This window comes from Schistocerca piceifrons, chromosome 2 (genome assembly GCF_021461385.2).
Source record: "Schistocerca piceifrons isolate TAMUIC-IGC-003096 chromosome 2, iqSchPice1.1, whole genome shotgun sequence".
NCBI classification, from domain to species: domain Eukaryota; kingdom Metazoa; phylum Arthropoda; class Insecta; order Orthoptera; family Acrididae; genus Schistocerca; species Schistocerca piceifrons.
In genome coordinates this window covers 479,044,667-479,067,537 of record NC_060139.1, presented here as the reverse complement: position 1 = coordinate 479,067,537, position 22,871 = coordinate 479,044,667, and the positions used below count along the sequence as shown (strand labels likewise).

Here is a 22,871-nt window from a genome sequence, read left to right as displayed (position 1 = left end):
GTGTGAGATTGCAATGAGAGTGTTTATTTCAGCCATGTGCTTATGTGAATGTGTTGCGAAAATTTAGTATTGAAGCTATTACACGAGTGTGCAAGTGAAACTAAACCTTTTATTCCACAGGTTACCACAAGAAACTCATTTATTTTATGTTCATTGTTAACTCTAGTATTTAGAACTAATTGACCATGTTCATTTTTATTCTAATGCTTGCAATGATAGTGTATTCTACTAATGCTGTCGTGATAGTACCACAGAGTACAGGTGTTTTGTTTGAACCACGATCAGACATGGTAGTTTCAACAAGTAATACAAAACTTGTCCTCAAGTACAATCTGAGTGAAATCCAGCAACAGTTTGATTCTGTAAAGAAGCAAATTGATCTAATTTGTTCTGTTAATGGCAACAATACAATTTCGGAAATTTGTACATCTTGGTATAATAACTGGATCACAGCCAAAATTCAGGTTGAGTCTACATTTGCTAATTATGAACAAGAGATTTACTGTTTTATAAAGCTTCTGTCACATAAAACTTTAATTAGGCATAAACGTGCCTGGTTTGATTTTGGAGGGAGTATCCTTAGTACTGTATTTGGTACTTTAACTAGTCAAGATCTACTGGAAATTAAAGACAAAATATTAGCTCTTGAACAACAGTCCAGTACAGATTCAACTAACCTCTCTAATGAAATTATTATATTAAAGAATATGCAAAGAACCATTACTAACCACACAGTTTTCATTGAACAGATTGTGAAGCAATTTATCTTGCGTTTCCACATAATTCGTAATGAAATAAACACAAATATCCAAGAACTATTCCAAGGATTAAATGCTGTGAGTGCACACTTAGATTTAAACACACTTTTGTTAAGGATTACTGATAGTTTATCAAATGCTAGAATTGATGCCCTTAACTTAAGAACAGCCTTAGAAAGTAGTTCAAATAATCGTTTGAGCAGTTTACTACTACATCCAGAAAAATGTTTACAGATCCTATTACCAACTGAACGAAGGCTAGATGCAGTCATGTACTATGATCATGCACACAGCTGTACAGTACGTAACAGGCACTTTCCAGCCGTCCTAACTTGAAATGCTGACAATTTTCTTGGTCAGTAGACATGTGTCAAGATGCAGCGCGCCACAGGGGAGTAAGCCACTGGCTGCCATCCGCAGCACGCCGTATAGCTAGCATGGCCTTGGCACGAATATGTCTCTTTTTCTTAGCTCACCATGGAGCCTTTCGATATGACTGTAATTAGCCAGTGTTAGGATTTCAGACACAGTGATGATTGGTGTGCATAGTGCAAGTCTTTTATAATCAGTCTTTTGTTAATGAACTGTTTAAACTTACTTCATGGTGTTCACGTATCCTGTACCTCAAGGACCCAGTGCTTACGACTCCTGACAAATATTTCGTGTAATTATCATCCGGAGTAAGGACACAAAAAACCTCCTTATAGATGACAAGAAGAGTATCTTCTCCAATTATGTGTGGACAGATTAAAATCAGAAAACACACACACACACACACACACACACACACACACACACACACACCTGATCAATAACAAAGACAATGATCTAGCCACAGTTACTCTACCCTTCATGAGCACATACTGATTGCCCACAGCGAAAAATCGCAAAAGTGCTAGTTTGCAAATACAGGGTGGAGCACATAAAAGTGGTCCAGAGAACAGAGTTCTGGGGGCAAAGGAACAGAGCTGAGGAAAGGATATGCAGTACTAACATGACTATAGCAGATGTATAAAGTGACCACCATTCATCTCTTGGCACTTTTGGACCCCGGTCAGCAAGTTTCTGAAGGACTGCTGGAATTCCTGCAATCTCATCAAACTGTTCTGCTGCAGTTCTTGAAGACTATGAGGGTTGTTGCATACACCAGCAGACTTACAGATCAGGTGACCTCGGTGGCTAGTTGTGGTCATGACCAGACTGACCTCTGCTAACAACTCTGTTGGCGTGAAAATTGGGTGAATATGCTCCAAGGTTCAACCGGCTGTACGCGCAGTTGTTCCATCCTGTGGGAAGTAACTGTAGGTCTTTTCCTCCTCCATTAATGCTGCCACAAATGGTTTCAAAATGTTGGCAATGTAACGCGCTAAAGTCAGCATCTGATGAAAGAAGATGGGACCAATAATGTGGCTTGCAGACACTGCACACCAAACCTCAAACTTCTGATCATGCAATGGTGTTTTGTGGAAGTTATACAGATTCTCAAACACCCAGAACCTGTGATTCCGTGAGTTGACATAACTCAAATGATACCAGGTTTCATCAGACATAAATAACTGATCCATGTCCCAGCCATTCATTGTTATCTCAGTGACCATCAGCTCACAAAACTGGAGACACTGAGGAGCATCCGCTGGTTTTAATGCATAAATAATAGAAGCTCGACACTGCATGTGCAGTTCGAGGTGGAATTTTCGTCCACATGATCAAGATATGCCAGTCTCATGCGACAGGCATTGGGTTGATCTGGTAGGACTCTGAAGAATTTTTTGGTGAACTTGTAGCCACATTTTCTGGTGCGTGGGCACATTTCAAAATGTTTTTCGACTTGTTCAAAATAGATCCTATCTCGTGTAATTTTTGGAGCAAGCATTGAGCGGCACTCTTCACTGGCTCTCTGATGCCATTAACCTTCTCAGCAAACAACTGACCACACCTTTTTCATGACTTTGTCGTCACCAACTTTCCACAATGAATGCCTGCTGCTCCACTGTAAGTACTGTCATCCCCTTTGCACTGCTCCACTCACATTGACACAGCCTGCACTACGTTCTGAACTGGTACTGATCATGAGGCAGGTGTAGAGGTAGTGTGCATGTCACGGGGTGTGTTTATATGCATACATTCATGTCTAATCATATCCACTCATGTGGGCCACTTATTTGCCCCAACCCGTATGTGTTTCCAGTCTTGGAACACAGAACATCTACAGAATATATAGCTATATTTTTGTTTTCGAAGGACAATCAGATTATAATGGGCCAGCATCTCAATGATACTTCTTAACTAGATGAACTGCAAGAAGGAGCTGCTGTTCATACTAATGGTGTAGTCAATCCTGTGCGGCTGTATGACACCCTTATCCTTTGTGAAATGAACTGGACCTTCTGCCTCAACCTCCATGCATCTTGTATTAAACCACAGAATGATGTGACAAACCAATGCCTGCTTGGCCAGCACAGCTGCTGCACTTCCACAACAAAGAAAGACGAGCAGCCGAAGTGTGAAGTGCAGCAGCCCACGTCTCCTTTGGCACTCGTGCAAGATGTTCATCGGCTTGTGCGGGCGGTGATCAAAGTGGTTAAAAGATTTAAGGTTAAAGTGTATACACCCAACCTTCTTATTCTGGTGATGTAGACCAATCAGCAGCTCTGATAGAACTATCGCAACCTGAACTTGGATAAGGATAAGTTACAACACAGAGAAGGCTGAAATATTGAATCCTTCCTTGCAATCATCAAACAAACATCAAAGTGGCAGATACTGAGGAAGTGACCTCAGAGCAGAAAAGCAACCACAATTGCTTAGTTGTGGAAAGGCATCACGACCAGATGAAACACCTGTAAGATACTGTAACGATTATGTGAAAGACCTTGCTCCTCTTCTAGCAGCAGAGTTTATACTAATCACTTGAGCAATGAAGGAAACCCAGCAACTTTAAAAAAGTGCAGACCATTCTCATTTTCAAAAAGGATCATAGAGCAGATTTACGTAATTGCAGGCCTGTATCACTGACATCAATCTGTTTTAGATTTATGGAACATGTTTCACATTGAAGAATTATTATGTTTTTGAAGAGCAAAAATCTCCACTGTAAAAATCAATATGGATTCCGCAGGGATCTTGCGAGAAGCTCACTCTGTTCCTCCATGAGATTCATAGCACTGTAGACAAGGGCACTCAGGTTGATGCTATTTTCCCTGACTTCAGGAAGGCATCCGACAACTGTCCTGTGTTGCCGTTTAGTAAAAGAAGAAATACAAGTTTACTAAGTATCGGACCATATTTGCAACAGGATTCAAGACTTCCTTGCCGATAGAACTCAACATGTCACTCTTAACAGAACAAAATCGACAGATGTAAAGGTAATTTTCGGATAACCCCAAGGAAATCTGATGGAAGCATTACTGTTTACAGCATATAGAATAATGAACTAGTAAGCATAGAAAGCTCTTTAAGATTACCTGCAGATGATGCAGTTGTCTATAAGAAAGCAGGAATGCCAGTAGACAGTGTCGATTTATAGAATGATCTGCAGAGGGCTGCTGAATGGTGCAAGCTCTGGCATTTGACCCTGAATTTAAATAAATGTGTCATACTGCACATACATACCAAAAGTGTCATACTGCACATACATACAAAAAGAAATCCACTGCTGTACAATGTACTATTGATGACACATGGCTGGAAACAGTATCTACTGTAAGATATCCAGGAATAAGTAGCCAGTCAATCTTCACTGGAATGACCACATAAACAAATAGTAAGAAACGCAGATGCTAGACACATTCATGGAAAGAATCTTAAGGAAATATATGTCATCCAAGAAAGAAGTGGCTTACAAGGCACTTGTTTGACTGATTTTTGAGTACTATTCATTGATCTGGGACCCTTACCAGGTAGGACTGATAGAAATGACACAGAATATCCAATGAAGAGTGGTGCATTTTGTCACAGGATCATTTAGCTAGTGCAAGAGCTTTACAGAGATGTTCAACAAACTCCAGTACCAGATGCTACAAGACAGGCAACGTCCATCATGGAGAGGTTTACTACTAACATATTGAGAGAGTAATTTCTGGGAAGAGTCAGACACATATTAATTCCTACAATATGCATCTCATGAAATGACCATGATGAGAAAATTTTAGAAATTAGAGTTAATACAGAGGCTTAGTGACAATAATTCTTCTCACATGCCATTTGTCAGTGGAACAGAGAAGGGAGATCAGTTAGTGCTACTAGAAGTATCCTCCATCACATACTGTTAGGTGGCTTTTAGAGTACAAAGTAGATGTAGGTGATGGTAAAACATCTGTGAGATCTGTTCAAAACATTCGGAAACTTTATCCACAAAATTTTTGCTACGCTTAACTTTTACTTATTGTGCATTGTTTCCTTCGAAATACTCTCCTCCACAATTAATACATCGCTCCTTATGCCATTTCCACTTCTGCAAGTAGTCTTGGTAACCTATTGCTGGATTGCACGAAGTGCCGTCTGCAAATTTTCTCTTATCTTGTCTATCGTTGCAAATCTTTGTCCTTTCAACGGGGTTTTCAACTTTGAAAATAAAAAAAAGTCCGCAGGGCCAGGTCTGGTGAGTATGGAGGATGAGGCAGCATACTAATTTCATTTTTTGTGCAATAGTCAAGCATCAACAGGGATGAATGTGTGGGCACATTATCGTGGTACGAGAGCCACGAATTGTCTCACTACATTTCAGGCCATTTCTTCTCACAATTTCTCGCATACATTGCAGCACATCCCAATAGTAGTGTTGAATAACAGTTCATCCTGGGACACGAATTTGTGGTGAACTAATGCTTCAAAGTCAGAGAAAACTATCAGCATGGCTTTGACATTTGACCTGACATGACCTGACGAACTTTTTTTGGTCTCTGATAACCTCTCCTGACCCACTGTGTAGACTCAACCTTGGTCTCTACACCGTAACTGCAGACCCATGTCTCATCGCTAGTTATGATTCTCTGAAGGAACATCTAGTTCTCATTTGCATGATCCATAAGCTCTTCACAGATTGCGAAGCGAAGATCTTTCCTTTACAGAGACACACCAAATGATGCTGGTACTGACTAATGAGCTGTGGGATGAACTTGGTAGCAAACAATGCAGTCTACAATCCTGTATCATGATTTGATGACACAATCCAACTGAAACGTTACATTCTTCTGTAATCTCTCTGAGAGTCAGTCTTCAATTTGCATGTACAATTTCATTGACTTCTTGACATGAGTGTTGTTTGTAAACATTGAAGGGCGTACTGAAGGAGGGTATTCTTTAACTTCGTTCCAGCCATTTTTAATTGGTGTGAATTATTCGTACACTGAGTACGGCTTAAGCACTCATCATCGTAGGTTTCCTGCATCATTTGGTGTGTCTCTGTAAACATTTTCTTGAGTTTCATGGAAAATTTAATTCCGTTGCAATTGCTTCTCTAACTCTGCCATCTCTAAATTTGCAAACTATGCGACACAATGTTCTACTCAATACAGCACTGAACAATAACTAATAGATCTACAACAATGAAACTTCCGGCAGTCAGTCACACATTAAATACAGACTTGTGCAGAGATCCCAATGGAAGTTTGCTCCATTGCAACATTGGCATGAAATTATGAATGTTCTGGTAGTTTTTGAACAGACTTTGTAATGCTTATTGCTGCTATTCACACGAAAATGTCTCTGGTGACTGTGATATGAAATAATGATGCCCACCAGTAGTCTTTGGTAGTTCCACTCAGCTGTATGACAAATGACATCTTTCAGAATAAACCTGCCAGGTCATCAGTCCCTTGTTCCCGGTAAAATAATTACACAAAGGAAAGAGGAAAAGAAAGGAGACATACAGCACAACAACAGGAGAATGGAAGAACCAGAAGAACGACAGAAGGACAACCAACACTACTATGGAAAAAACAGGAAAAGAAAACCACAGAGAAAAGCAAGAAACAGGTAGAAGGGATAAACACAAGAGAGCAGATACTTGTGGCTGGTCGAGCATGAGAATAAAAAGGAAAAGCCAGCTACTCTGTGACACATTAAGACATCCAGCCTAAAGGCATTAGAGTGGAGAACACAAAGGGACAAAGGACTTGCACAAAAACTTATAAAGAATGATAAAACCCACCATCACATATAAAACGTAAAACTAAATTAGCCGATGAGGCGCTGTCAGCTAAAATTAATGGCAACGAGTCTGGTAACTGAGGAATCCGTTACAGGGCAGCCAAAGAAGTACAGTTCACCAAGATATGGGCTACTGTCAGCGGGTGCAGCACTGACACAAGGCTGGGTCATCACGGCGCAGGAGGTAGCTGTGTGTCACCCAAGTGTGGCCAATGCGGAGCCGACAGAGAACCACAGAGTCCCTGTGAGAGACCCACGTGGGGGTCTTCCACACATTCGTAGTCTCTTTCATGGCATGCAGTTTATTGTTCGTACTGAGGTTATGCCATTCTGTCTCACAAAGCCGCAAAACTTTGCTGCGTAGTACCGAACGCAGGTCAGTTTCAGAGAAGCCGATCTCCATAAGTCGTTTTCGTGTAGCCTGCTTGGCTAGTCTGTCGACAAGTTCATTCCCTGAGATTCTGACGTGACCTGGGGACCAGACAAACACCACTGAATGACTGGACCGTTCCAGGGAGCAGATGGATTCCCGGATGGTCGCTACCAAAGGACGACGAGGGTAGCACTGGTCGACAGCTTGTAGGCTGCTCAAGGAGTCAGTACACAGAAGAAACGACTCCCCAGGGCGTAAACGGATGTGCTCAAGAGCACGAGATATAGCCACCAGCTCTGCAGTGAAAACACTGCAGCCATCGGGCAAGGAATACTGTTCAATATGTCTTCCATGGACATACGCGAAGCCGACATGATCATCAGTCATCGAACCATCGGTGTAAATCACTTCATGGCCTTGGTACATGTCAAGAATCGAGAGGAAGTGGCAGCGGAGAGCCGCGGGGTTAACTGAGTCTTTAGGGCCATGTGAAAGGTCCAGACGAAGCCTGGGCCTGGGTGTACACCATGGAGGTGTACGTGAATGGACCTCAAATACAGGTGGTAAAGGCAAGGACTCCAGTTTGAAAGGAAGGGATGGAACACGAACTGCAATTGGAAGTCCTGACTTGGGCCGCCAATGCGGGAGATGAACCGCCATGGGTGGGAAAAGGAGACTAACTGGGATGCACAGGAGAACTACAAACATGTGCAACGTAATTGGCCAGCAGTTGTGCAGGCCTAACCTGCAATGGAGGGACTCCGGCCTCCACCAGAATGCTGGTCACCAGACTCGTCCTAAAAGCTCCTGTCGCTAGCTGATCACCACAGTGGTGCACTGAATCGAGTAAACGTAACGTTGAGGGCGCCGCCGAACCGTAAATCAGACTCCCATAGTCAAGGCGGGATTGAACAAGGGCTCTGTAGAGCTGCAGCCACAAAGAGCGACCTGCACCCCAGTTGGTGTTGCTAGGGCAGCGGAGGGCATTGAGATGCTGCCAGCACTTCCACATAAGCTGACAAAGGTGAGGAAGCCAAGTCAATCAGTGCCGAAAACCAGTCCTAAGGATAGATATGTCTCCAATACAGTTAGTGGATCATCATTAAGGTAAAATTCTGGTTCTGGATGAACAGTACGATGCCGACCAAAGTGCATAACACATGACTTTAAAGCTGAAAACTATAAGCTGTGGGCTAGAGCCCATGACTGCGCCTTGTGGATGGCACCTGGTAGGCGCCGCTCAGCAACACCAGTACTAGTGGAGCAGTATGAAATGCAGGAGTAATCTGCATACAGAGACAGTGAGATGGACGGCCCTACAACTGCTGCTTGACTGTTAATGGCCGCAAAAACAGAGATACACTGAATACAGAGCCCTGTGGATCCACTCTCCTGGATATGGTGGTGGTGGGGGGGGGGGGGGGGGGGGGACTATGGGAGGCACCAACTTTGACACAGAAAATACAGAGCGACAGAAAATTCTGGATAGAAATCAGGAGCAGACTTCTGAGACCCCACTTGTATAATGTGGCAAGGATATGATGTCGCAGGGTGGTGTCATACACTTTTCGTAAATCAAAAAAGAAGTTGTTGACGTCTGGAAAAGGCTGTTCAGATGGCACACTCGAGGGACACATTATCAGTAGCAGAGCAACAGTGGTGGAAGCTGCCCTGACATGGAGCCAGTAGGCCATGTAACTCCAGGACCCAACCCAACCCAACCGCCAACACACCATACGTTACAGCAGCTTACAAAGAACGTTGGTGTGGCTGATGGGCCAATAGCGATCCACATCAAGCGGATTTTTAATAGGTTTGAGCACTGGAATGATGGTGCTCTCCCGCAAATGTAATGGAAAGGCGCCATCGCACCAGATCTGGTTGAAGATCACGAGGAGATGTTGCTTATAGTTTCATCATCTGACTGTGGACCCAATCTGGCCCAGGAGTTGTGTTGGGACAATGTGCAAGGGCACTGAGGAGCTCCCACTCTGTAAAAGGGGTGTTATAGGATTCACTGTGGCATGTAGTGAACGACAGGACTTTCCCTTCCAGCCGCCGTTTGAGAGTGTGATAGGCTGGGGGTTAATTCTCTGACGTAGAAGCTTGAGCATAGAGCTCGGCAATCACGTTTGCGTTGGTAGACAACACGCCATTCATGTCAGCACCGGGAACACCTGTTGGGGTCTAGTACTCGAAAACACCTTTGATCTTTGCCCAGACTTGTGGAGGTTATGTATAGCACCCAATGGTCAAAACTTATCTCTCCTAACACTCCTGCTTCTGTCATTTGATAAGTTGGCGAACGCAGGGACAGAGCCGTTTAAAGGCCATGAGGTGCTCCAGAGAACGGTGCCGCTATAGAGCTCACCAATGCTCCTTAATTGCTTCAGCGACTTCTGCCTTTCACCGGGGGGCACCCTAAAGAGCGAGGGATCATGTTTTCTGCTGTGGTAAGGATTGTTGTAGTCACCTGCTCAACCATCACATCGATGTTCCTGTGTGGAGGATGGTGGTGGTGGTTAGTGTTTAACGTCTCGTTGACAACGAGGTCATTAGAGACGGAGCGCAAGCTCGGGTTAGGGAAGGATTGGGAAGGAAATCGGCCGTGCCCTTTCAAAGGAACCATCCCGGCATTTGCCTGAAACGATTTAGGGAAATCACAGAAAACCTAAATCAGGATAGCCGGAGACGGGATTGAACCGTCGACCTCCCGAATGCGAGTCCAGTGTGCTAACCACTGCGCTGTGTGGAGGAGATTCAATGGTGTCAGCAGAGGTGAAGGCTTCCCAGTCTGCCTTGTTTAAAGCCCATTTGGGCAGGCGTCCCTGTGCCTGATGCCGAGGCAGTGACAGGAAGATGGGGAAGTGGTCACTACCACACAGGTCATCATGTGCTCTCCAGTGGATAGGTGGGAGAAGTCCTGGGCTACAAATTGATAAATCAATGGCTGAGTAACTACCTCGAGCCACACTGAAATGTGCAGCGGCCCCAGTACTTAAGAGGCAGAGGTCGAACTGAGACAGTAAAGTTTAGACATCTCGACCTCGGCTAGTAAGCATGGTGCCATCCCACAAAGGCTTATGAGCATTAAAATTTCCCAAAAGTAGGAAAGGTTTAGGAAGTTTATCAATCAGGGCAGCTAATACATTCAGGGGTACTGCATCATCTAGAGGAAGATATACATTGCAGACAGTTATTTCCTGCATCGTCCATATTCTGACAGCCACGGCCTCAAGAGGGAGTTGAAGGGGCAATTTCACTACAGACTGAGTTTAGGACATAAATGAAAACTCCACCTGACACTCAATTATAGTCACTACAGTTCCTGTAGTATCCCTTATAGCCACAGAGGGCAGGGGTCCACATTGCCGGGAACCAGGTTTCCTGGAGGGCAATGCAGAAAGCAGGTGCAAAGCTTAACAGTTACCATAGCTCAGCCAGGCGGTGGAAAAAAACCAACGCAATTCCAATGGTGGATGACATCATCGTGAGACTGAGAAGGCATGGGTCATTCAATGAGGCAGTTTACACCTCAGAGTCACCTGCTGCCATTGACATTTTGCCTGTGCAGTCTATATCCACTGTGTCTGAGGGTCTGACGATATCTAGGTCTCCAGAGGACACCAGAACCTCCACCTCATCTGCAGACACAGAGCTTGTAGGTAGCAGTGGTGTGGGTGCCATTGCAATTCCCTTGGTCTTGTGGCTCTTCTTTTTGGGTTTCCCTGGATGGGAGGACTTCTCTGATCCAGTCTCCAGGATTAAGGATGAGTGTGAAGCCTTACGACCAGCTGCTTTTGGGCTCTTCAGCCACTGGCAGGTGTCATCTTTCCCATTGACAGAAGCCTGGGAAGGAAGTGACCCAAGGGACCCCTTCCTAGCGAGAGGAGCCAAAGAAGCCTTACGCTTCTCTGGCTCAGAAGTGGAGACTGAAATCCCGAATGATTGGGGAGGGAGGGGGGGGGGGGGTTGCTCCCGAAACAGGTGGTGCGGGAGCAACAGGGATGGAAGTGCCCCCCACCATCAAGGGGCCAGGTGTAGTCCTCCAACTCTGAGAGGTGACTGGGGTTGGTGGAGCTGATGAAGCTAGAACTGTTGTAGCGACGGCATGTGTACAGTAAGTGTTCAAATTACCTCTTAGCCTCAGTGTAGGTCAGTCAGTCCAGGATCTTTTACTCCATGATTTTCCTTATTTCTGGAGAATCCTGCAGTCAGGCGAGTATAGCAAATGGTGCTCTCTGCAGTTGACACAGATGGCATGCGGGACACATGGAGTATTGGGATGTGGTGAGCATCCATAATCTCAACATGTGACACTGGAAGTACAGCTGGAAGACATATGGCTGAACTTCCAGTTCCAGAGCGAGCCAATTGGGAAAGGGCACCTTACATGGTGCATCGTGTCCAACATGTGCTGAGACCTATCGCATCCTTCGTCGATGTGGATCTGTACTTCTGCTCATTCTCAGACTGTTGGATGAGGTCACACTCTTGGGTGTGTACTTTTCCATCAACTGTTTAAAGCACCGCATTGGGCAAGGGATATAGGGCTTTACATCACAGCAGTAGACCATCACCTTTACCTTCTCGGGTCATGTATCAGCCTCCAAGATGAAGGCACTGGTGGCAAACTGATCATCCCTTGGACCCCGGTGGACCCGCCGAATGAAATGTGCACCTTGCTGCTCGAAATTGGTGCGCAGCTCATTGTCAGACAGCAAAAGAAGATCCCTGTGAAATGAGATACCCTGGACCATATTTCAGATCTTATGGAGTGCGATGATTACAGAAACATCCCCCAGCTTGTCACAAGCGAGTAACGCCCTTGACTGGGCAGAGGATGCTGTTTCGATCAAGACTGACCCAGATCTCATCTTGGGCAAGCCCTCTACCTCCCCAAACTTGTCCTCTAAATGCTCAACATAAAAATGGGGCTTCATCATCATGAAAGATTCCCTATCAGCTTTCGAACATACCTGACAAGGTACCGGGGTGAATAAGAGCTGCTGCCGTCCTTAGCCTGACTTTCCTCCCATGGTGTGGCCAGCAGGGGAATGATTTGGAGTCGTATTTCTTAGCAATGAAGTTAGAACTTGACCACTTAGAGACTGCTGGTGTTTGACCACCAGCAAGCGATGATGTACTATGCTTCATCGCGTGTCACCCGCCCTGATGCCATCCAATCCAAATAGGGGCACTCCCCACAGGCGCCACCCAGCCGCAACAAAGGCCACCTGGCATTGCCGAGAGTCCCGATGCCCCAGGGTGACGGGCATCTACTCCTCGGCATACATGAGGAGTTAATGGCGCAGGCATCAGCAGAGTGATCCCTGTATGGTCAGGGGCCTACAACCAACAGTGTATATGGAGGCCCCACCACAACGGACTGGCTACCGTGCAACCAAGCAAACAAGTCCATTATCATCGTCGGCGTAGAAAACGATACTGCACAGTTGATGGAAAAGTATGCACCCAAGAGGGTGACCTCATCCAACAGTTTGAGAATGAGCAGAAGTTCAGATCCACATTGGCAAAGGATGCGATAGGTCTCAGCGCACATTGGACACGATGCACTGTGTAAGGCGCCCTTCCCCAATTGGCTTGCTCTTCGGGGAAATTTTGAAAAAATGTTCAAACCCTACAGGGGAACATCACATAAAGGCCGAAACGCGCGAGACTCCTTTTAGTCGTCTTACGATACGCAGGAATGCCTCGGGCCTATTCTAACCCCTGGAGCCGGGGGGGGGGGGGGGGGGGGGGGGGGGGGAGGTGGGGGGCGGGGCTTAAGAAGTGTTTGGAGCAGCAATACACTATAGTGACAAAAACCATGGGGTACCTCCTAATATCATGTCGGACCTCCTTTTGCCTGGAGTTGTGCTGCAACTCAACGCGACAAGGAGTCAGAGCCATGCTGCCTCTATAACCGTCCATAACTGCGAAAGTGTTGCCATTGCAGGATTTTTTGCACACATCGACTTCTTGATTACAGGGTGTATACGTGGACAAAGAAAAAAAATTCCTGGAATTTTCCCGGATCTTCTGGTTAAAAATACACTTTCTCCCGAGTGGGAAACACTTTCTCCCGGGTGAGAATACACTTTTTTCGTGTTAAGTGACAGTATTCGTTCCCTCTGAACTGTAAAATTTGTCAATCATTTGAATGGTTATGGTTTTATACAGCAGCTGAGAATTTCCCGCCACTTCAGAAAACGAAACTCAGGGGGGAAAACCACGTTTTGGAAAGTTCTTTGATGTGCAGAAACATACACGCTGCATATTTTTGTATTACGAAAGTATAAATTAGAATTGCACCGAAAACCCCACGTTACTTTCTGAAGCTTTGAAATCGACATTGCGATGCGCTTTTGTAAGCCAGTCATAGCTCTTGTCACGTGATCTCGCCAGCTGATGACAGCGGATATTCATAGCTTAAGACACACGATTTAGTCAGCCAATAGCAACATCACTATTAAGTAGCGCAAACACACAAACAGGAAAAGTTAATGGTTTAAATTAATATACATAGTGTTGCTACAAGAAAAGTAAACTTTTCATATATAATATTTGTAGCGAAGATTAATAAGCTACAAGAGAAACTAAGCTTTCACATATAATGTTGATCTTTTTTGCATGTTTTACACTTTAAGACACATCACACAAATGTGCCAGTAAAATGTTTAGTACCAACATAAATCTCTGATCATCTGGGCTCGAAATTCTTCTAAATGGCTTGTCATCAAAGAGTTGATTTTTAAATGAGAGTCAAACGCTCTGTGATTTAAGAAATTCATCATAAATTCTCGCACATAGTTCATCTTGCGCAAAAGGAAATTTACTTTGAAAATAATGCTTTTCAAACCACAATTTCCCCGAGATCTGTTACAAAGAAATTTGTTCCAGCAGTTACCACAGAGTGCCACATAAGAGGCATCCCTGCGCATGCAGAACTACGATGACGTAGGAAGCCCGTATGTTTGTATGTGTAAAACATTAAAAGATCTTACATTATGTCATAAAAGAAACAAGACATCAGAGGATACTCCAAGAGAGTCAGAATTTCTTGAACCATACTGAAATGAATAATTCGCGTTAAAGTGCACAGTCGTACGTCCAGATTCGCAACGAAGTAGGTCTCGACCTGATATTAAACTCTTCAGAATGGTTTTCGGGAAGTAAATTTTCTTGGAGTACCAGTACTGTATTATCTCATGTTTGGTTCTTTGTTATGGCATAATACCATACATGCTAGAAGATGAAAACGTGCACTTGGAATGCAGTGAACAGTTGAAACTAGCCAATAGTGTGGAAGTAAACACTTCATTTGAAACAAACTGGCTGCCTCAGCAGAAAAGATAAATAAAAGGTGAATTTCTTTAGCAAAGCGACAAAAAAACTTCATTGTTCTGCATGGCGATTAATGCTTGACTGTCAAAAAGGTGGAAATAAAATAAAATCTGGAACTAACAACATATCGTAGCCTTCCATAATTATGTGAATGTATTTTAATTCACTTCATAGCTGCCAGCCACAGAAATCACTTTTTTTCTTTTCATAATGTATGTCTTCAAATGGCTCTGAGCACTATGGGACTTGACTTCGGAGGTCATCAGTCCCCTAGAACTTAGAACTACTTAAACCTAACTAACCTAAGGGCATCACACACATCCATGCCCGAGGCAGAATTCGAACCTGCGACCGTAGTGGTCACGCGGTTCCAGACTGTAGTGCCTAGAACCGCTCGGCCACTCCGGCCAGCTATGTATGTGTTCAATGAAATTGTTCCTTACTAATTTATTTGTTATAATGTTTATTTCTATTGTCTTTGTTGCAGTTATTTGCCAGTTGACACAGTTGCAGTTGCAGTGTATTTTGTGAAAACGACTCAAATATAAGAGTAATATATAAGACAAAAAACCAGACTTTGTTCAGTTTGGATATAAATGTTGTCATTTGAAGACTGTTTCAAAGTGAAGATGTTACCAATAGCAACTTTTTGTATTCTAAATGTTTTGACATAATAATGTATCTGAACAAGATGAAGCCTCCCATGGTGCAAATGATGCATATTTTGCATCAACAGAGGAAAAATTAAACACCCTGAATCAGTCAACTACAGAGTTAGGCGATAGTCCTGTTAAGAAACCGTGGTCAGTGACGTCGATTCATAAGCTCTATGCGTCAAGAAAGTGCAGAGAAATTACTAAAGCTATGGATGAATACAATACAGCAAAACTGACCACACACTGTATCTCTGAGCACAAATTTTTTTGGAGAAGACAAATGATGTAGGTGTTCTTTACTTAGTCCATTTTAACATATGCTAAATTCAATAACATCCGAGACTATGAAGCTACGATTTTTCCTAGCCTGCCTGAACTGATATGGACTATGCTAATATGATTTATGGGTTTAATGTAACAGTTATTATGGATTTAACGTAACAGTTATTATGCTTATTGCAGCACAGGAAATTGTTAATGAAGGAAGGAATGCAATAAATCAAGTATACAATGAAACCAGGGGATCCATGCGAAACTTTGCCACTTTTACAGTTTTAAATAATGAAATAATTTGGGACAAGTGTAGTTGTTGGGACATGGTAGCTGTGGGAATCTGGGACAGGGTGGCTGTATCAAGAAGAAACATCTTTAAAAATGACCCGAACGACATGAAATAATCATCATGAATTTATTATACACCCTTGTATATAGATTTCCTTGCATTATTGCTTGTAATTTCTAATATCTAAGCGTAATAATTACATTTACCTGTTGTTGAAGAGAAGTTTAATGGCAAATATGAACATAAAATACAAAGAAGTACATAAATGTGAAATGTATCGATTAATACTTAGTGCTCGGTTCTTACCTGGTATGTCACCAAGGCTACAATAAGCTCTAACTGTATTTTGAGATTCTAGTGGCACTTCGTACTTTATGTAATTATGTTAGGTCACAGTCTAGCAATAGGTAAATCACAATTCAAGGTGACAATGACAAATCTGTCTGTCATTGGAAAGTGTATTCATACGGAAAAATCAACTTGTACGATGGGCACAGAAAATGGACCACCCCAGTGGTCACAGTTATTACCTACGACAACACTGGATACTTTGAAACGAATAAAATGATATTTAGAATAAAAGAATGAGAAAAGTAAGTCTCTTTTCATGATTAATAAGTTAGCTATGTAAAAAATAGTTATGATGCCCTTTTGTATGCAATAGTTAATAAATCTCTTACATTAAAATTTTCCACAAATAGTAAGTTTTAGGGCAATAATCAGTGTGCAATGTCAGAAGTCAGTTAAAAACCTTTCTAATGATATCTCATTCACCCTGGTACTATTAGTATGTGTTGACAAAAAGGACTACTAGACAACTTGTGCCGCGGCACTAATGTCATGTTTGTAATCAGAGTTATCGGGTCAACACACACAGACAGTCTTTCATTCTCACCTGCACAGAAAACATTTTCTTAGAACCATAATAATTGTTTTCGCCAATTAGCAGGTATTAAAGACAGAATCCCATGATATGATTACCAATTAAATATGACACTTTCAAAGTTATGAATATTGTGAATATTTCACACTATTATGTTAGGAGTCTGTTACCCTAGCACAAGACCTCCTACAATACAATATACTATGACCTATTAATCCAGTAGTTTCGTACCATGTAAAATTTGTCCAGTGATGGTATTGCTATGTCTGTCGTATATCACTGCCTTTCGATTTATAGTATAGAAAGGTTCTCAACAGAATAATGTGAAAATAATGACAGTTCTGCACAGCATTACTGTCCACATTATAATCTTATGCATTATTGGTAATTGGACTGGTGAGTGATATGTTGCATTGTCCCTTGTCTAAGAGTTACTGTAATAAATAATAAGTAGTAAACAGAGGCCTCTGTCATCAATTCTTCCACAACTGAATGTGACAGCAATGGTTCTACCTTAAATGAGATACTGTAGATCCTGTTACACACTGCCTTCTGTAATGGAAGAGTTTCATTACTGGATCAGTTTATTTCCTATTTATAAGTTCTATCTTTGATGTGTGAAGTTAAAAATATAAAGTTGTTCTTTATTTTTGTGTTTTGTGACTTCATTTATCATCATACATTCTCTGTTTTATTTTTCTTATAAGGAGTTCTTGCCATTAGATGTACTAGCTCTTTAAACCTGTTATTTTCAATTATTTTACCATTAATTAGTGTAATTAAAATGTTCTGCATCTTGCTGGTGACTGTGTTCTTAATTTTTTTTTTTTCTGCCAGGCAGACTGTATATATCAAGTGATCACAACCTGCCCAGCTCAAGAAAAATCAATATGTGATGCAGAAAATTACTGAATTGACATTACTGATATACCTTTTATGAGGCAAATTACTTTAAAATGAGATATTTCTGTCATTATCAGAGTAGTTTACTTTTTATTGCATGTAGACAACAGTAACAAAAATAAAAAAACTGAATAAGATTTCATAGTACATACATGAATGATAATGATTACACTGAAGAAATGAATTAAAATTTGTGCCACGAATAGGACTTTAACAAGGGTTTCCTACTTGCTAGGCAGATATGCTAGTCATAAGCAGGAAACAGGGTTTCAAGTCCCAGCTGTGGCACAAATTTTAATTCATTTCTTCAGCTTCTACCATTATCAAAGATGAAGTTGAGACTCGTATGCCTTAAGGAAAATTTAATTCCTTATATTAATTTCTTACAAGATTGACTTAAAGAACATATCATTACCCAGTTCACTTATTATTTATTATATTAGAGGGAAAGAATGAAATATTTTACCTTAAAAATTGGAGGTATGTTATTACTGACATTGTCTACAATTTCATCAAGAGTGCAAAAATCAATCTGAAGTTTCTGTAAAAGAAAAAACATTTTTTAAATAAAAAATACGTATTCAAAAATATGGGGGGGGGGGGGGGGGGGGCGAGAATTTGTGCATAGTGGCCAAAAGTTACACACATAATGTACTTAGTGTTTGATGATGACAAGAACAAAATAGGAGTTTCTGATGTATTTCTTTGTGATGAAATGTTCATGCATTAACAAATTGCAACTCACACTATGGAATAATGGGAGGAGGGTGGAGGGAGGGGTGATGGCACTCCCAACATTCTGAGCGACATGTCCTTTCTTACAGGAGGAATGAGGGACAGGTTGGCTAAAAGGCATCCAAGTTGCGAAAGGGACACGGGTGGATAAATTACAAACATACAAAAGAAAATGTGTAATAACAGGACTGCCTGGTGGGTAGCTTACACTACGTGTGTGTGCCCATGACCGAGCTGATGGGATAATTGAGATTGTCACTGAAGGTAACAGGATGAGGAGATACACTGGAGAATTAGTTCCATGTCCAGAGTTCACATAAACTAGTGACAAATCATAAGATGTAAATGGCTGTTGTGGTGTTGGAGGCACTCAGATCTTGAGTCACAATGCAGATCATGCTCAGCATCTGGGTAATGAACTTGCCCGTAGTGAACAGTTTGTGTGCATTTATACATTCTGTTTATTTCATGGCAGTCATCCTTACAGTCACACACCAGATAATAAATAATTGATTAGTTTCACATTTGCCCTACCTTTAAATAATGTTTTATATGTTCCCACTGGTAGGGCTGGAGAAGATGGTTGTCAGTGGATGCATGAGGCAGGTTTGAAAACAGGAGCAATTGCTGAAGGAGGAACACTGAGTTAGGGAAAGTTGTGTGTGAATGTTACAGGTTAACAAGGCTGTAACTATACCATTTTTACTGACTTGGCATTTAGCAGCTTGCCTACTTATGCAGTTCTTGCTGTATGTATCATGAGTGCAACATTCCAGTGTTTCTTGGCTGATTTCAATGACCTACAAGTACCTCCAACACTTTCTATATGTAGAAGGGTGCCAGTCTTAATCTATCTTCTACATGTTTAATTACAATGAATACATTGTTTAAACTATATTATCAGTTAATTATGACAGACTTAGGTGAACTAGGCCTCTTAGTTATAAGGGTGTGATTACTACTCAACATACCACCCCAACTGCAGAGTGTTTGTAGTTTTTGTAGTATCCATATACAAACTATAAACTGCAGAAGAAATAAGGGTACACCTAGCAGAGTCCCACTTGACTGGTTAAATCCAATACAAGTGAAATACGGCTCATTACCCTGAGATCGCCCACTAACAGCTGTTTCACTACGACAGCCACCCAACCCATTGATATGTAGTACACCTGAAGACTGAGGTCTGTATAATCCTCAGGATGTGAGAATTTGAGCCCTATGACATACAACATTCCACCACCTTGCCATATGGTGGTTATTGAAGCATGCAGTTACAGAGAACTGGTGGTGTCTACCAGTATCAAGCCCAGAAACACCAGTTCGCCAAATATATTCCAAGACAATGAAGACTGAGCTCCCTGAAGTTATCACTGCACATGTGGCTTATCAACTGCTACAGACATGGTGAGCATTACCCTCCAATAAACTGAAGAAAAATGTGAAGTTGAACTTAAGAGTAATTCATTCAGTTACCACTGCGCATAGAGGCATGCAAAACAAATGCTGATTTTTAAGAAAGAAGTGTGCTGTAATATTACTCAATGCTGTGAGACACTGTGTATTCCTATGTTTGTGGTAAATATAAATACAGTTACAAAGCACTGGGTAGCTCTAAATCTCTATCTTGATCTTGAAAAGAGGAGTTATAAGGTCCCTTAGCTGTCTCTCTACTATAACGACTTTCCTTGCATGAACTTCAACTTAGTACTGATTTTCTACATTTAACATTACATAGTGGTATATGTAAACAATTTACCATTATGTGCTTTTAATTACAATCAATTACATAATTTCTGTCACTTTGTTGGTATTAGGAAGAATATCTTTACCTTCTACTGTATTAGCAGAGTATGTGAATCTGCTGCTGAAAACTGCACACACATTTTCATTACCCACAGGTAACCTTATATTAAATTCGCTGCAGTGTCTTACTTCATGAACTATAAAAAAAATATATAAGGAAATAATTGTCTCTATAGATGAAAAAATCAGCTTCTGTGTTGCAAATGTGACCCAATCGAATATTTTCATCACAAACAGGATGATATTCATTTCAGGCCACTCAAAGGCAACTAGCAGCACTTTTGCAGAACCAAGGATTTTCCTCATTAGCAGTTTTCTTGTAAAAACGCCACACAGTCAAATATCAGACACTTTAAAGACTGACTGACAATGACAACACAGACCACATTTGCTTATCAACATATCAAAGTCGATAACAACATCATACATTGGAGTGGGTATGTTCACGTGCATGTTCACAGCTTTTCCTCACACTTAAATACGTCTATAATATAGTTAGGATGTACGATATCAAATAAAATGAGAATCATCTGAAGAAACCGCTAAAACTTATTCCCTAGTACATGTGGCTGGCTGACCAATTTAAAAAAAAAAAAGGACAGTGTGAGCTACTGTGAGAATAAGTAAAATTTGGGTAACAGAAATACATAAATCTTAAAAGTACTTCAATAAAAACCAGTCACAGTTCACAATATGTTGTTGTTGTTGTTGTTGTTGTTGTTGTTGTGGTCTTCAGTTCTGAGACTGGTTTGATGCAGCTCCCTCCATGCTACTCTATCCTGTGCAAGCTTCTTCATCTCCCAGTACCTACTGCAGCCTACATCCTTCTGAATCTGCTTAGTGTATTCATCTCTTGGTCTCCTCCTACAATTTTTACCCTCCACGCTGCCCTCCAATACTAAATTGGTGATCCCTCGATGTCTCAGAACATGTCCTATTGAAATAGAAATGGACATGCAGTCAAAACATTGAAACTGATTCAGACAATCTTGTCAGAGTTGATCACTGATTAGAAACAGATGAATCACCCACTCTGAGATACATTAAAATAATCTACCCATTAATTTGGGCAGGAATCCTGATAACGCACACAATCTTGAAACCTTTTCTACACTTGTCTCATTGTTATTTAAAACAGAGGACAAACAGTTATTAACAAACACTGCTACCCTTTTGTTAGAATACAAAATACATCCTAGCAAGATGTGACACACTGACATTGCAATGCCACAAGCAGCACATACTGGTGTTTCCTCCTAGAGGTGTGTGTGTGTGTGTGTGTGTGTGTGTGTGTGTGTGTGTGTGTACGTGCACGCCGTGCACCCCAGCCCGTGCGCCCAGAGGAAAGTACCCTATTCTCATCCATTCATTTTAAACCCAGTTCTTTCTATCTGTGACAGAAATGATGTTCGACATTGCGCAACTGTAGGCTTCATCTGTCTGAATTTGTTATTTTCAATCTCTAGTCTCTCATTCCCCCACTGAGTAGTAACTCCTAATCAGTAATCAGGTAAGAGCCCTCAAGGGATTTATCACAAACAATTCTTGTGAACCAAATACAAGGCGGTATCCAGAAGATGTCAAAATATATTACTTAAAATTATGTTTTACCCAGATCTTATTCTGCATACCCCCAAAGTAGTTCCTTAATGAGTGAATACACTGATTCCAATGTTTCTACCATTTTCAAAAAGGGTCCTGGAATTGTTACTTTGTTAAGGTGTTAAGTACCCAGTGCATTTCAGCTTGAATGTCTCCTACTGTATATCTTAGCTCCTTCTACTTGATTTTCACCGTGGGTAGAGGAAGAAGTCACACAGAGGTAAGTCCTGTAAGTATGGCAGGTGTGGAATAATTATCATCTTATTTTTAACCAAGGAAAAGATAGATCACTACCTACATGTTAAGGTGCAGGCAGGCTAAATTAAAAGATACTTCAGCCATTCATACGATTTTTCTATGGATATTTATCATCCACCTCCTCCAGTCAAGAAGAAGAAATAAAAAAATAAAACAGAGCAACAATGATTTAATGTTAGTGTTGACTTGTCAAGCTTTTTCTGGCCAAAATGAATAAGAAATCTTCCACTGAGACAATTGCTGCTTAGCTTCAGCCCAACTTTTGTCACCAATGTTAAAACTTCAAAGAAAATTCAAAAGCAGCCTTTAAGTTCCGTGAAGACTTTCAAGTGATGCTACTTCTAATCATCTTGAAGCAGTTGTGGCACATACTTCAGTGCAGTACTTCTGGTGTTCAATTCTTCTAACAAAATACATTCAAATGTACTATGACCTGTTCTTAGATTGCCCATCTATGATCTTTCAGAGTTAGATATTTCTGTTTCTGAATGTTTTCTCTTTGTGATGCCAGTCAAAGCCCGACCAGAACAGTTGGTATCATCAGTCTGTAACACTATTGTTGATACTACCTATGATGGCCTTATCTAACTTCCTTGTCTGTTTTTATAAGGTGTACAACTTTACTTCCGCCGTTTGCCAATAGGTGCTGACAACTGTAGGTAGTGGTTGAAAGAAACAGATTGCAGACATCAGGCAGCTAGCTTGGATCTCAGTCAACATAACCTCACTCAAACGTTAGTCAATTTGTATGCATCATAAAGTTGTTCTTGATTGAAAATGTCAGTTTACGGACCAAATTCTCGTCATTTGCGGGAGGTGTTACTGTTTTATTTCAATA

General features: G+C 41.6%; 1 protein-coding gene across 3 annotated transcripts in view; it reads right to left on the bottom strand.

Moving 5' to 3' along the window:
• Nucleotides 1-22,871, bottom strand: part of LOC124776442 (spindle and kinetochore-associated protein 1-like) — a 90,935-nt gene that overhangs the window by 11,880 nt on the left and 56,184 nt on the right. For all 3 annotated transcript variants that reach the window (XM_047251442.1, XM_047251443.1, XM_047251440.1), the window contains one exon: nt 18,099-18,173. In XM_047251442.1, coding sequence (XP_047107398.1) covers nt 18,099-18,173 — 75 coding nt within the window. The remainder of the gene's footprint in view (nt 1-18,098; nt 18,174-22,871) is intronic.